The sequence below is a fragment of the Muntiacus reevesi genome, chromosome 3, assembly GCF_963930625.1.
Source record: "Muntiacus reevesi chromosome 3, mMunRee1.1, whole genome shotgun sequence".
NCBI lineage: Eukaryota > Metazoa > Chordata > Mammalia > Artiodactyla > Cervidae > Muntiacus > Muntiacus reevesi.
The window spans coordinates 86,857,050-86,869,342 of record NC_089251.1 but is presented as its reverse complement, the minus strand read 5'-3'; the positions used below and the strand labels follow the sequence as shown (position 1 = coordinate 86,869,342).

Sequence of the window (12,293 nt, the reverse complement as noted above, 5' to 3'; positions counted from 1 at the left end):
AAGCATAAGCAGACCTTGAGAGCATTCAATTTGATGTGTAAGAGTGAATTGGTTGAGTCCTAATTTATGAAAATCAAGATTAGTAAGAAATGTTTAACAACATTTGAGGTTCTAACAATACAGAGCTCATTCATTATGAGGAGTACCTTGTGGTATATAATTATTTTAGTCTGTGGCTTCAAAATCACCTCTTTGATTTGCTTGTTCTTCAGTTTTCTATTTGGAAAGAAATTTATTTTTTATTTTATGTGGTAAAATGGAGGTAAGAACTAGAAGGACACAGGAAGAGTGGGAAACTCTGCTGCAAAGTGAAATAGTGAATACCAGGAGTTTAATTATTGTTTAGCTTTCTTATATTCTGGTGGTTACCTCTTTCAAAACAATTTTAAATGGATTAATTTTTAATCCTCTCGCTTTTTCTGCAGGGGTGCCTTCCAGACAGGCCAAGGACCTCTTGATGCCCAAGTAAAGCTTTTAGAATTCACTTTGGAGCAGAATTTTGAAGTTGTTTCCGTTAGTACTATTTCTGCTGTGATAGAGTCTGTCACTTTTTTAGTGCACCACTATATCACTTGCTCAGACAAAGTCATGTCTCGAAGTGGATCAGATAGCTCAGTGGGTGCTCGAGCATGCTTTGGGGGACTCTTTGCCAACCTCATTCGTCCAGGTGATGCAAAAGCAGTTTGTGGTGAAATGACAAGAGATCAACTCATGTTTGATTTGCTAAAACTGGTTAACATTTTAGTTCAGCTGCCTCTTTCGGGTAATAGGGAATACAGTGCAAGAGTGCCTGTGACCACCAATACGACAGACAGTGTTTCAGATGAAGAAAAAGTTTCAGGAGGCAAAGATGGTAATGGAAGCACTAGTAGTCTTCAAGGACCACCTGCATATGTCGCTGACTTAGTGTTAGCCAACCAGCAGATTATGAGCCAGATTTTGTCTGCTCTGGGCCTGTGTAATAGCAGTGCCATGGCGATGATAATTGGTACGTATTGAGATATTAATCTTAAACCTGTTTCTAGTACTATATCTCTTTCCTTTAGCAATGTATGAATTCATTTTCTTTTTACTGTACAATATAGTGTTACTTTATTGTAAACATCTTAGCCTGACTGATTATTATTAGTTAAAAACTTCTGTAGAGTGGCATACATCAGTTGGAAATAAAATTTTAAGTGTGAATATTTTTTTTTAAATTGGAAAATACTAACAAAATAACTTGTATGGAATTAAATTAAGAAAAGAAAGCAGTTTTGTAAGCTAGGCACCATAATTTATAGTCATATATCTCTAACATTTTAAAGATGAAGAATTAAACTTCAAATTTTATATTAGGGAATGAGTAAATTTTATTTACTTATAGTTTCTTATAATGTGAAGTATAAATTTTTGTTCAAGTTTTAACAGTTTAAATGACACGTCGATGTAAAATTAATATATTGTTTCTTTTCTACTTCTTTGAAAGCTAATATGTTAATTATTTTAAACCAATTAAGCTTCAGTAAATTGTGACAAAATCCATTCCTGATGTAATTTTGTTTATTAGTATTTCTTCCTTCATGTAAGGGAAAAAACTATTGTCTTTTTTATTAAAAGTTTTAAAGTATAGTTGCATAATAGTATCAGATATTTTTCTCTGCTTTTCTTCTTGATATGTATAATGTGTTCCTCAGTTGTGTGATACATTGTTACCAACAACAGAGATATCTTCTATAAAAAGATAACCAAAAATCATTCTCTACTGAATGTTATGTTAGGCATTTTAATTTCTAGACGTGTATATGTATATAGACACACAACATGCGGACATACACACAGCTGTTTTGTATGCATCCTTCTGTGGTTTGGGGGAAAAAATGGCTTGTAAGACTCTCTATTTTAATTATTACTGGTTTTTAAGGATTTGCTTTTGTAAAAATGTGTAAACTTTTTATTTAATCTAGGGGCAAGTGGATTACATCTCACTAAACATGAAAACTTCCATGGTGGGTTAGATGCCATATCAGTTGGGGATGGACTGTTTACCATACTGACAACTCTTAGTAAAAAAGCATCTACAGTTCATATGATGCTGCAGCCAATTTTAACCTACATGGCCTGTGGATATATGGGCAGACAGGTAAGTTCAATCTGGCAACAATTGCAATGATTTAAGTAGTTAATAGCAATGGGAGCAGAGAATTATCTGTAAGATAGAGACAAATACAGTATTCTAGTTATATATTGGAAAATGAACAGAATCAGCAGATGAGAACCATAGATTAATAATACAAGTTGAAGAGAAAAGTTTCCTTGAAATTGTCAAAGTTAACTATAGTGATGTAAGAGTAAAATGTTTTTAAATTTTAAGATTTTCTTTCCATTGTCTTAGGAAGTAGTTCTTTCCTTTTCCCTAGAAATAGTATAGTTGAATACCAACACGTTCTACATAGAAGTATATATGAAAATTTAATATGAGTTTTTTTTTTCAGGCTTGCGTTGGGTATTTAGTTTCCTTTCAGTTAAAAGGGGTTAGAGTAATTTTAAAAGAGAAATAGGTTAGAATGTTATTACTTTTTAAATTTCCTTTTTAAAAAATGAGATTTTAGGAGCCAGTGTGATTATTTTACCTTCTAGTCCATTTACTATTTTTTTTTCCAAAAGCAGGTTTTAAAATATAATTTCTTAAAGAATCTTTTATATGTCATTGTATAACCATCATTTTCATAAATATGTATTGAATCTGTATATATATTTTCCTGTTGGAAGATATAGAGGTAAATATTTGAGAAGGCTACATTTTTAAAGGAAAGTACTGTCTAGTGGAAAAGGAAATCAGTGCACATTAAGGTAGAAATTGATAATACTAGGTAAAGACAGACACAAAAAGTGCTGAGTTCAGAGAAGAGACTGTTCACTTACCTTCTGACACAGGCAAGAGTTTTAAAATATTTTGGCAGACATTTTTATTAAGTGATTTAGGTTAAGGTTACCATTTTATAATAATTAACTATAAAAGAATGTTATATTCAGTGAAACTTATTTGTCCTAATTAATAGGAAATTAATAATCACCTTTTAAAAATCACAGCATACATGTATGGTTTTTTTTTAGGGCTCTCTTGCTACTTGCCAGTTATCTGAACCATTATTGTGGTTCATTCTGAGAGTACTGGATACTAGTGATGCCTTGAAAGCATTCCACGATATGGGTAAGGCTAAATGTCCAAAACTGCCATTTAAGTGTGTTAAGTAGTACAGTATGTTCTTATTTTGGTAGTCTTCTGTGAGAGTTGACTCAGTGTCAAATCATCTGTGTTAAGATAGTTTTCATTTAGTATTCTTTATAAATTTAGGTGGTGTTCAGCTCATTTGCAACAATATGGTTACTAGTACAAGGGCTATTGTAAACACTGCAAGAAGTATGGTATCAACTATCATGAAATTTCTTGACTCTGGTCCGAACAAAGCTGTTGACAGCACTTTGAAAACAAGAATCCTAGCTTCTGAGCCTGACAATGCAGAAGGGATCCATAACTTTGCACCCCTGGGTAAGAAAACAGTTATTTCATCTTATGGGTGTGTATTTAAATAATAGTTAATAGGCTGGTATGAAGCAAAAGTAGTTGTCACGATAAATTGATTGTGTTATAATATCACCATTTTAATTACAAACCATTGATTTTGAAGGCACTAGTTTTCCAAACCATCTACTGATTAGAAGGAAGTTTTTAATTGTTCTTTAGTAGAAAATTTGTTTTTATTTCTGAGTTTAAATAGACACAGTTTGTGAAACTAAGTAGTATAGATTCTTATGTCAGTTTTCAGTATAAATGTTTGTTTTAAAAAGCTTGTTCCTCCTTATTTTGAGTGATTTTTTTTTTAAAGAAGTTTAACATTTGTATAGTTATTCATTTTTCCAGTCTACATAGTTTCTTTTTGTATTTTTCTTTGCATATTTGTAACTCACAAACATTGACAATTTAGATTAAAGATGATTATTTTCAAGTTTATGTTTTATTATCAAGTATATTTTATTTTATTTTCAAGGCTGTATTGAACATTGCTTTTTACTTAAATCATTTGAGAATTACTGTGCTCGCTTTGTTGTCGCTTATTTAGTATTCATTTGGCATGTTAGTATATAAAAATTAGGCAGCAGTTAACACTGAATTTGTCACCTTGCCAGTTGACTGGATGTCCTGATTATTTGTGAATATTGACAAATTATGCTAAGTATATTAAGTGCATTCGTAATATTAAATGTTCATGTTTTTAGATAATTTCTCTAGCGTAATTATTGTGATTTTAATAGTTCTTGATGCTTTATTAGGTTTCTTTTGCAAGTTTTTATTTTATCTGAAATACTTCTGTAGGTACAATCACATCTAGCAGTCCCACTGCCCAGCCAGCTGAGGTGCTTTTGCAGGCCACGCCCCCTCACAGAAGAGCTCGCTCTGCTGCTTGGTCCTACATCTTTCTGCCAGAGGAGGCTTGGTGCGACCTTACCATTCACCTTCCTGCAGCAGTGCTCCTTAAAGAGATACATATCCAACCTCACCTGGCATCTCTTGCAAGTGAGTAGTAATTTGTTTAAAGATCCATCATGAAAATAAACTATAACATATAGAAACATTTACAAAATAAGAAATAGCAAACAGTGAAAAAAACTTAGATAAAATTTCCAGATTGCTTAATTTTGAACAGTTTAATATACTATTTAACATTACCACCACATCATTTACCATCAAATGAATTGGCATGACTATTCCCCTGAAAAAATAGAATGTGTGATGAAATTTAAGGAAATATATCCTAGGTGTATATTATTTTGCCTTTCATCTTCTCCCAAATTTTTGGCACTCTAGTATTAAGATAAAATGAGTTAGTTTGCACAACTGTAGATAGCTTTCTTAGTTTTTCTAGTCCGCAGTCCTAGCTCTGTAATGTGAAATTAACATAGATTCCCTTCCCATTGTAAGATAATTACTTCAGCAAAGAATTTTTTATTGTAATATGTAGAGTGTGATATTTTGAGTATTATGACCTTAGAATTTTTAATGTTTTGAGTATAATCCATTTGATGCATTTTCATTTAATACATTTTGTTGTAACTTTGCAAGGGAAATAATTAATTTTAAAAAATTAAAAAAAAATAAGTTATCCATTAAGAGAAGAAGGGACTCTTTCAAGCATTCATGAAGAAATGTGAAGTACTATTTTACATTTGTGATGGTCCCCAAATTCTTTCAATATAAACATATTGATTTATACAGAATTGTTGAAGTTTTGACAATCATTTATCTTCATTGATTGATTCTCATTGCTATCATATGTCATTCAATAATTTAATGAAGATCTATGGGAAATTTTGTAGACCGCTGGCATATTTGGAAGAATAAATTTTTATACTTATTTGCAAGAGTAGATTATTATTATACCCTAAAAGAGTTGTAGAGTCTGTCCATACCAGATTAAACTAGATATAATGAATACAATGACAGAAAAAAAGTAGATTAATGCAGTGGTTTGGCAGGTCAGAAGTAAATATATTACATGGCAAAATATAAGTCACTACAACCTCCAACAGTATAAGACTTAGGAGATAATCTAAGATGAGGAGGAAACTGCTTTTTTGGGAAGGAGAAAGTGGCTTTGAATTGTAGGTAGAATTTATACATAGTAATTTGGACAGGAAGGATGTTACAACGGAGGACTGTACATTACGATAAATCAATAGATTACATGTTTTCTAACACAAATGTGCTTAATACTTTTGGTTTGAGATCACAGCACAAACTAAAGGTATAGTGTATTCCTGTAGAAATAGCATAGCCTTTAGAATCACAACCTGGGCTTGAACATAAAATGTGCCCTTTATTCATGTGAGGGTTTGGATTATTTAATCTCTTTTTATCAGTTTGTATTGGTAGAGTCAAAGAGATTATATAATGTAGATAATACTTTAAGGTTAAATTTAAAAATTTTGTGACTTACCTAGTTCTCTGTGCAAACCAGGGGTATAGTTGACATATAATAAAAGTTACTTCCTGATTTTATAGTTGACATTAAAATCAAGTTTCACAGGTTGTTTTAGTTGATAGATAAATTTATTAAATGTTCTTCCATGTTTGTGAGAAAGAATTTTCCCATAACAACTGTCAGTTAATTACTTCGTTCTATGTGTGTGCTCAGTCATGTCAGACTCTTTGTGACACCATGAACTGTAGTCTATCAGGCTCCTCTGTTGATGAAATTACCCAGGCAAGAATGCTGGAGCAGGTTGCTATTTCCTACTCTAAGGGACCTTGACACCCAGGGATTGAACCAACATCTCCTGTATTGATAGGCAGATTCTTTACCACTGCATCACCCGGTTACTTCATTCAGTTCAGTTCAGTTCAGTCGCTCAGTCGTGTCTGACTCTTTGCGACCCCATGGACTGCAGCATGCCAGCCTTCCCTGTCCATCACCAACTCCTGGAGTTTACTCAAACTCATGTCCATTGAGTCGGTGATGCCATCCAACCATCTCATCCTCTGTTGTCCCCTTCTCCTCCCGCCTTCAGTCTTTCCCACCATCGAGGTTTTTTCCAGTGAGTCAGTTCTTTGCATTAGGTGGCCAAAGTATTGAAGTTTCTGCTTCAGCATCAGTCCTTCCAGTGAATATTCAGGACTGATCTCCTTTAGGATGGACTGGTTGGATCTCTGGCTAGTCCAAGGGACTCTCAAGAGTCTTCTCCAACACCGCAGTTTAAAAGCATCAATTCTTTGGCACTCAGCTTTCTTCATGGTCTAACTCTCACATCCATACATGACTACTGGGAAAACCATAGCTTTGACTAGATGGACGGCCCTTGGTTGGCAAAGTAATGTCTCTGCTTTTTAGTATGCTATTTAGGTTGGTCATAACTTTTCTTCCAATGAGTACGCATCTTTTAATTTCATGGCTACAGTCACCATCTGCAGTGATTTTGGAGCCCCCCAAAAATAAAGTCTGCTACTCTTTCCATTCTTTCCCTATCTATGTGCCAAGAAGCGATGGGACCAGATGCCATGATCTTAGTTTTCTGGATGTTGAGTTTTAAGCCAACTTTTTCACTCTCCTCTTTCACTTTCATCAAGAGGCTCTTCAGTTCCTCTTCACTTTCTGCCATAAGGATGGTATCATTTGCATATCTGAGGTTATTGATATTTCTCCCGGTAATCTTGATTCCAGCTTGTGCTTCATCCAGTCTGGTATTTCTCATGATGTACTCTGCATATAAGTTAAATAAGCAGGGTGACAATATATAGCCTTGACGTATTCCTTTTCCGATTTGGAACCAGTCTGTTCCACGTCCAGTTCTAACTGTTGCTTCTTGAGCTGCATGTAGATTTCTCAGGAGGCAGGTCAGGTGGTTTAGTATTCCCATCTCTTGAAGAATTTTCCACAGTTTGTTGTGATCCACACAAAGGCTTTGGCATAGTCAATAAAGCAGAAGTAGATGTTTTTCTGGAACTCTTCCTTTTTTGATTACTTCATTTGGCCTCCTTAAATTTTAGCAGGAAGTTATTTTAAATATTCTGAATGCTTAAATTTTGAAAGGCAAAAAAGGATCAGAGGTGAAAACAGTTTCTAAACTCAAATGTGTTTAAAATCGTAGCAATATGATAGTAGTGAAATAATGAGTTTGTGAAAAGGTACTTTTAAAGTCACATTCTTCCTAAATTATATACAGCTGTAAACCATAGCGTACTAATCAAGTGCCCCATTTTGCTGGTGATAATTCTGAGAGTAGAAATAATAGAGTAATTGCCTGTTTTTGTTTTCTTCGAGAAAATGAAGTATATGTGGATTGCTTATCTTCAGTTAATCTGTTTTTTAGGTTAATGTTATAATTTTTATTATACTCTAAATTTCATATAATAGCTCCAAAATCAATTATAATTGAAGTTAGCAACAAAGTATGACTTAGCATTTACATATTCTTTTTATGACTTCATAATGAATATAACTGAAAGCTGCCATTTTACTGTAGTTGCCATTAAAATATGAACTTGCATTTACTTTTTCTTTAGTAATTGTTCAATTTTCTCTTTCTGTAGCCTGCCCATCCTCAGTGTCTGTAGAAGTAAGTGCAGATGGAGTAAACATGCTACCATTGTCTACTCCTGTTGTCACAAGTGGTCTTACCTACATAAAAATTCAACTTGTGAAAGCTGAAGTAGCTTCCGCTGTCTGCCTTAGACTCCATCGTCCACGAGATGCCAGCACACTAGGCCTTTCACAGATCAAATTACTGGGCCTCACTGCTTTTGGTACCACTTCTTCAGCAACAGTTAATAATCCCTTTCTTCCATCTGAAGATCAGGTATCCAAAACAAGGTATGTAGTTCCTCATTCTTAAGGAAAATCTTTCTGTGCTTTTCATGAAATTTATTCTGTGGCTTCTTTGGTTTTTCTTAATTAGAGCTTAGAAAATTCTTTGTTCCATAGATTTCTAAATAATATCATGATTTTTTAAGTGTAATAAAGAATAATTGCATTCTTTGTGTTTAATTCTTTAATTCGTTGTGTTTAATTCTTGAGATGATCTGTGATGTGCTTTATGTGGGTGTGAGTTCTACTTCTTCGAACTGTAGTCTTACGTAAACATTTCCAAATGCTGTCCCCCAAAATATATCTGAATCAAACAGATTGACCACACAGATAAGCACCTGGTCTGTTATCTAGTAATTCTTAAGATGCCAGTCAGTAAAGGGTTTGATTTGAACCATACAAATTAATACAAAGTGACCAAACAAAGAAGGACCTGAATGTGTCCTTTAATTTACATTCTTCTGATAAATTTGGATGGTTGAAAATTTTATAGATTGGTTTTATTGTACGTTTTACCTGAGGAAAAAAAATTGGGATTTCTTTTTTATTTTCAAGCTGCTAGGTCTTTTCAGTTTTGCAATTCTGTGATCCTGTGCTGTTTATATTTATGCATATGTGTATATACAAAACTATTTTCTGACTAAATAAAAAGCAAGTTCGTAATTCCTAAATGCGACTTGTACTTAAGTATTTTTATTTTTTATGTTATAGGAGAAACTTATCAATAACTCTTATTGATGTTATAGTATTCTAAAAATATTCTTTTTTAAACATCGATTGGTTCTACCTACTTATGAAATACAACATGCTGGTTATTTTTTCTGCTTTATAAGGCACAAATTTTTTTCACCATGTATCTCCTCTTTTTTCTTTTTTTTTTTTTTAAAGATTCTTTGCATGTAGTCCATTACAGAGCATTGAGTAGAGTTCCCTGTGCCAGCAGGTTCTTAGTAGTTATCTATTTCATATGTAGTAGTGTCTGTATGTGAATCCCAGTCCTCCAGTTTATCCCTGGAAACATAAGTTTGTTTTCTATATCCATTCCTCTGTTCAGTTTGTAAGTTGGTTCATTTGTGCCCTCCCCCCTCTTTTTAAAAATAATCCACGGCTTTCTGAGAGTGTGGAGTAGTGTGGTGCTTGTGAGTGTCCAGCATGGCGTACCGGGGCCAGGGCCAGAAGGTGCAGAAGGTGATGGTGCAGTCCATCAATCTCATCTTCAGATACTTGCAAAATAGATCGCGGATTCAGGTGTGGCTTTATGAGCAAGTGAATATGCGGATAGAAGGCTGTATCATTGGTTTTGATGAGTATATGAACCTCGTATTAGATGATGCAGAAGAGATTCATTCTAAAACAAAGTCAAGAAAACAACTGGGTCGGATCATGCTAAAAGGAGATAACATTACTCTGCTCCAAATTGTCTCCAACTAGAAGTGATAGATGAAGTGAGAAATTGTTTGGCAATACCGTTGCGTTTTTTAGGTATCTTTTGTTAGAGATGTAGTTCTAAAACTTGTATTCATATTGTTCTGCTCACCCTTATGTTATTACCAGATGACAATAAATGCTGTGGGACTGTTTTTATCAAAAAATAAATAAATAAAAAAAATAAAAATAAAAACAATCCACATATAAGTGATACCATGTCATTTTTGTCTTTCTGTGTATGACTTCATTCAGTAAGAGAATCTGTCTATGACAATCCATCCACAACTTGCTGATCTTGGAGAAATTTTGTTTGCTCTTGCAAAAGTTTTTACTTCAGAAGTCTGAAGTAATTTAAGCTACTTAAATTAACCCATAAGCTGTTGTGTTTTGTATTTCAGTATTGGATGGTTACGGTTATTACATCATTGCCTTACTCACATAAGTGATCTGGAAGGAATGATGGCAAGTGCAGCTGCACCTACTGCTAATTTGCTACAGACTTGTGCAGCCCTGCTGATGTCTCCGTACTGTGGAATGCATTCACCCAACATTGAGGTTGTGCTCGTAAAGATAGGACTTCAGTCCACTCGAATTGGCCTAAAGCTTATAGACATTCTTCTGAGAAACTGTGCAGCATCAGGCAGTGATCCTACAGGTGACAATTAATTTTGGTATTTGAATTTTTATTTATCTGCAGAGAAATAATAACTACGATGTTTGTGATTAATTCCGTTTCCAAAATTAAATTCCATATGGCTTCATTATTTTTGGAGTTTGATTTTTTTGTTGTTTTTGAATTTTATACAAGTTATGTTTAATGAATAATTTAAGATTAAACTGAGAGAATCTTTTAATCTCATTTGCTTATTTAGCAAATTTTTCCTTTTGATTCTCTTTTTGCAAGATTTGAATAGCCCTTTACTTTTTGGAAGACTGAATGGACTGTCTTCTGACTCTACGATAGATATTCTTTACCAGCTTGGAACAACTCAGGATCCTGGAACAAAAGACAGGTATGTGGTGATCTCATTTTTCACATGAGAACATATATACACATAATCTCACGCAGTGGATGTTACTAATAATGCTTTTTTTAAAGATCTTTTTGTAAAAGTTAAGCTTAGGTATTACTAAACTTACAGAAATAACGGACTATTGTGTCTATATTAGATACCTGGACTATTTTGATAATAGTAATGTTTTCACTGATCATTTATATTATCCATTGACATCTTTTCATTAGATTCTTTCCCTTCTTTCTCCTGCTTTCTACCACAAAGTGAAACACTGTCAAACCAAGTAAATAATACTGATTGTTTCACCTAAATGTTTACTGATCTTGCAGTATAGGTAATTTTTACTAATGTAGTTCTTCCTCAATGTCTTCTACCTCCAAATTCATAAGGACTCCAAGTATCTTTGAAATGTGTTTTTGTTGTGTATAAGTAATATGAATTATCTTTATGCTAGAGACTGTTTCCTGAGTTAATATCCTTTTAAGTGTGTTGAATATTTTATATTCAATTAAGATTCTTTACTTTTATTAATTTGTATTTAAAGTTAAAGCATTTGGTATGTTGTTAAACATCTTACTTCATGAATTATTAACAGATTATTAATTTTTTGGTGGGTTCTTACTCATTTTACAGCTGTTCACCGAGTAGTTGGTATATGTCTGGCATTGTGCTAATACTAGAGAGATCAACTTTATTCAGTCCAACTTGGGCCCTTGGGAGTGGGGAGACAGAACTGTGTCCCTAATAAGGGGAGATTTATGTAGGTCAGACTGAAGGGTATGAATTAGAGTGCCTGGCAGTGAAGTCATCTCAGAAAAATTGTTACTTAATCCCTGACAATGTAATAGCTTTCATTAATTTTAGACTCATTGCGTTCATGTACTCTGGGTTAAAAATATTTGAAGAATATATTTAACAAAGTAAAATTAGTTTGTCAGATAACTTCAAAATATTGAATAGGCTGACTTCCTTTCCATTAAACTTTTGCTTTATATAAACTGTATGATAACTATATTGTATTTTAAAATATATTGGAGTATTTTTTGACAAAGTGAATAGTAATTTATGTCAAATTTGAATCATAATGATTAATAGGGTTAAAAATATGTGCTGAATATTTTTCTAAAATAGGTTTCCTGCAGTCTTGTGGTTATTTTATTTTTAATTTTTTTATCATAAGAAGAAATTGCGCTTGAAATTACTTTCTTAGCATATTGCAAATATAGCTATTTCAGAATATTTTAGAATTGATGTTAATGACAAGATTTTGGCTGCTGTTTTTCTAGGAAATGTTACTTTTCCCTAATTGTCTCATCTCCCTTCTTTTCCTATGAGTTTTCCTTATTTCTTGTCATATGAAATTTAAAGCATTTGATCCTTCAGTCCTTCAGGGTAGAGAGAGAGATTAAGTGGTATTATATACCTTCCAACTCCCATTTCTTTTAACCTTAAGCAAAGAATCTTGTGCTCTAGACATTTAAAAGTAAACAAAACAAAGATAAACAGT

General features: G+C 33.2%; 2 protein-coding genes across 9 annotated transcripts in view; both read left to right on the top strand.

Moving 5' to 3' along the window:
• Positions 1-12,293, top strand: part of BIRC6 (baculoviral IAP repeat containing 6) — a 213,817-nt gene that overhangs the window by 114,974 nt on the left and 86,550 nt on the right. For all 8 annotated transcript variants that reach the window (XR_010662357.1, XM_065929466.1, XM_065929463.1 and 5 more), the window contains 8 exons: positions 426-988; positions 1,947-2,122; positions 3,097-3,193; positions 3,338-3,532; positions 4,358-4,558; positions 8,069-8,348; positions 10,169-10,425; positions 10,675-10,783. Coding sequence is in view for 7 of the 8 variants with exons in the window: in XM_065929466.1 (XP_065785538.1) it covers positions 426-988; positions 1,947-2,122; positions 3,097-3,193; positions 3,338-3,532; positions 4,358-4,558; positions 8,069-8,348; positions 10,169-10,425; positions 10,675-10,783 (1,878 nt within the window). In the remaining variant the exon portion in view is untranslated. The remainder of the gene's footprint in view (positions 1-425; positions 989-1,946; positions 2,123-3,096; positions 3,194-3,337; positions 3,533-4,357; positions 4,559-8,068; positions 8,349-10,168; positions 10,426-10,674; positions 10,784-12,293) is intronic.
• On the top strand, positions 9,456-9,935 carry LOC136162980 (small nuclear ribonucleoprotein E-like). The gene has a single exon (XM_065927399.1). It carries the CDS (start codon positions 9,495-9,497, stop codon positions 9,771-9,773), a length of 279 nt encoding a protein of 92 aa, XP_065783471.1. The 5' UTR covers positions 9,456-9,494; the 3' UTR covers positions 9,774-9,935.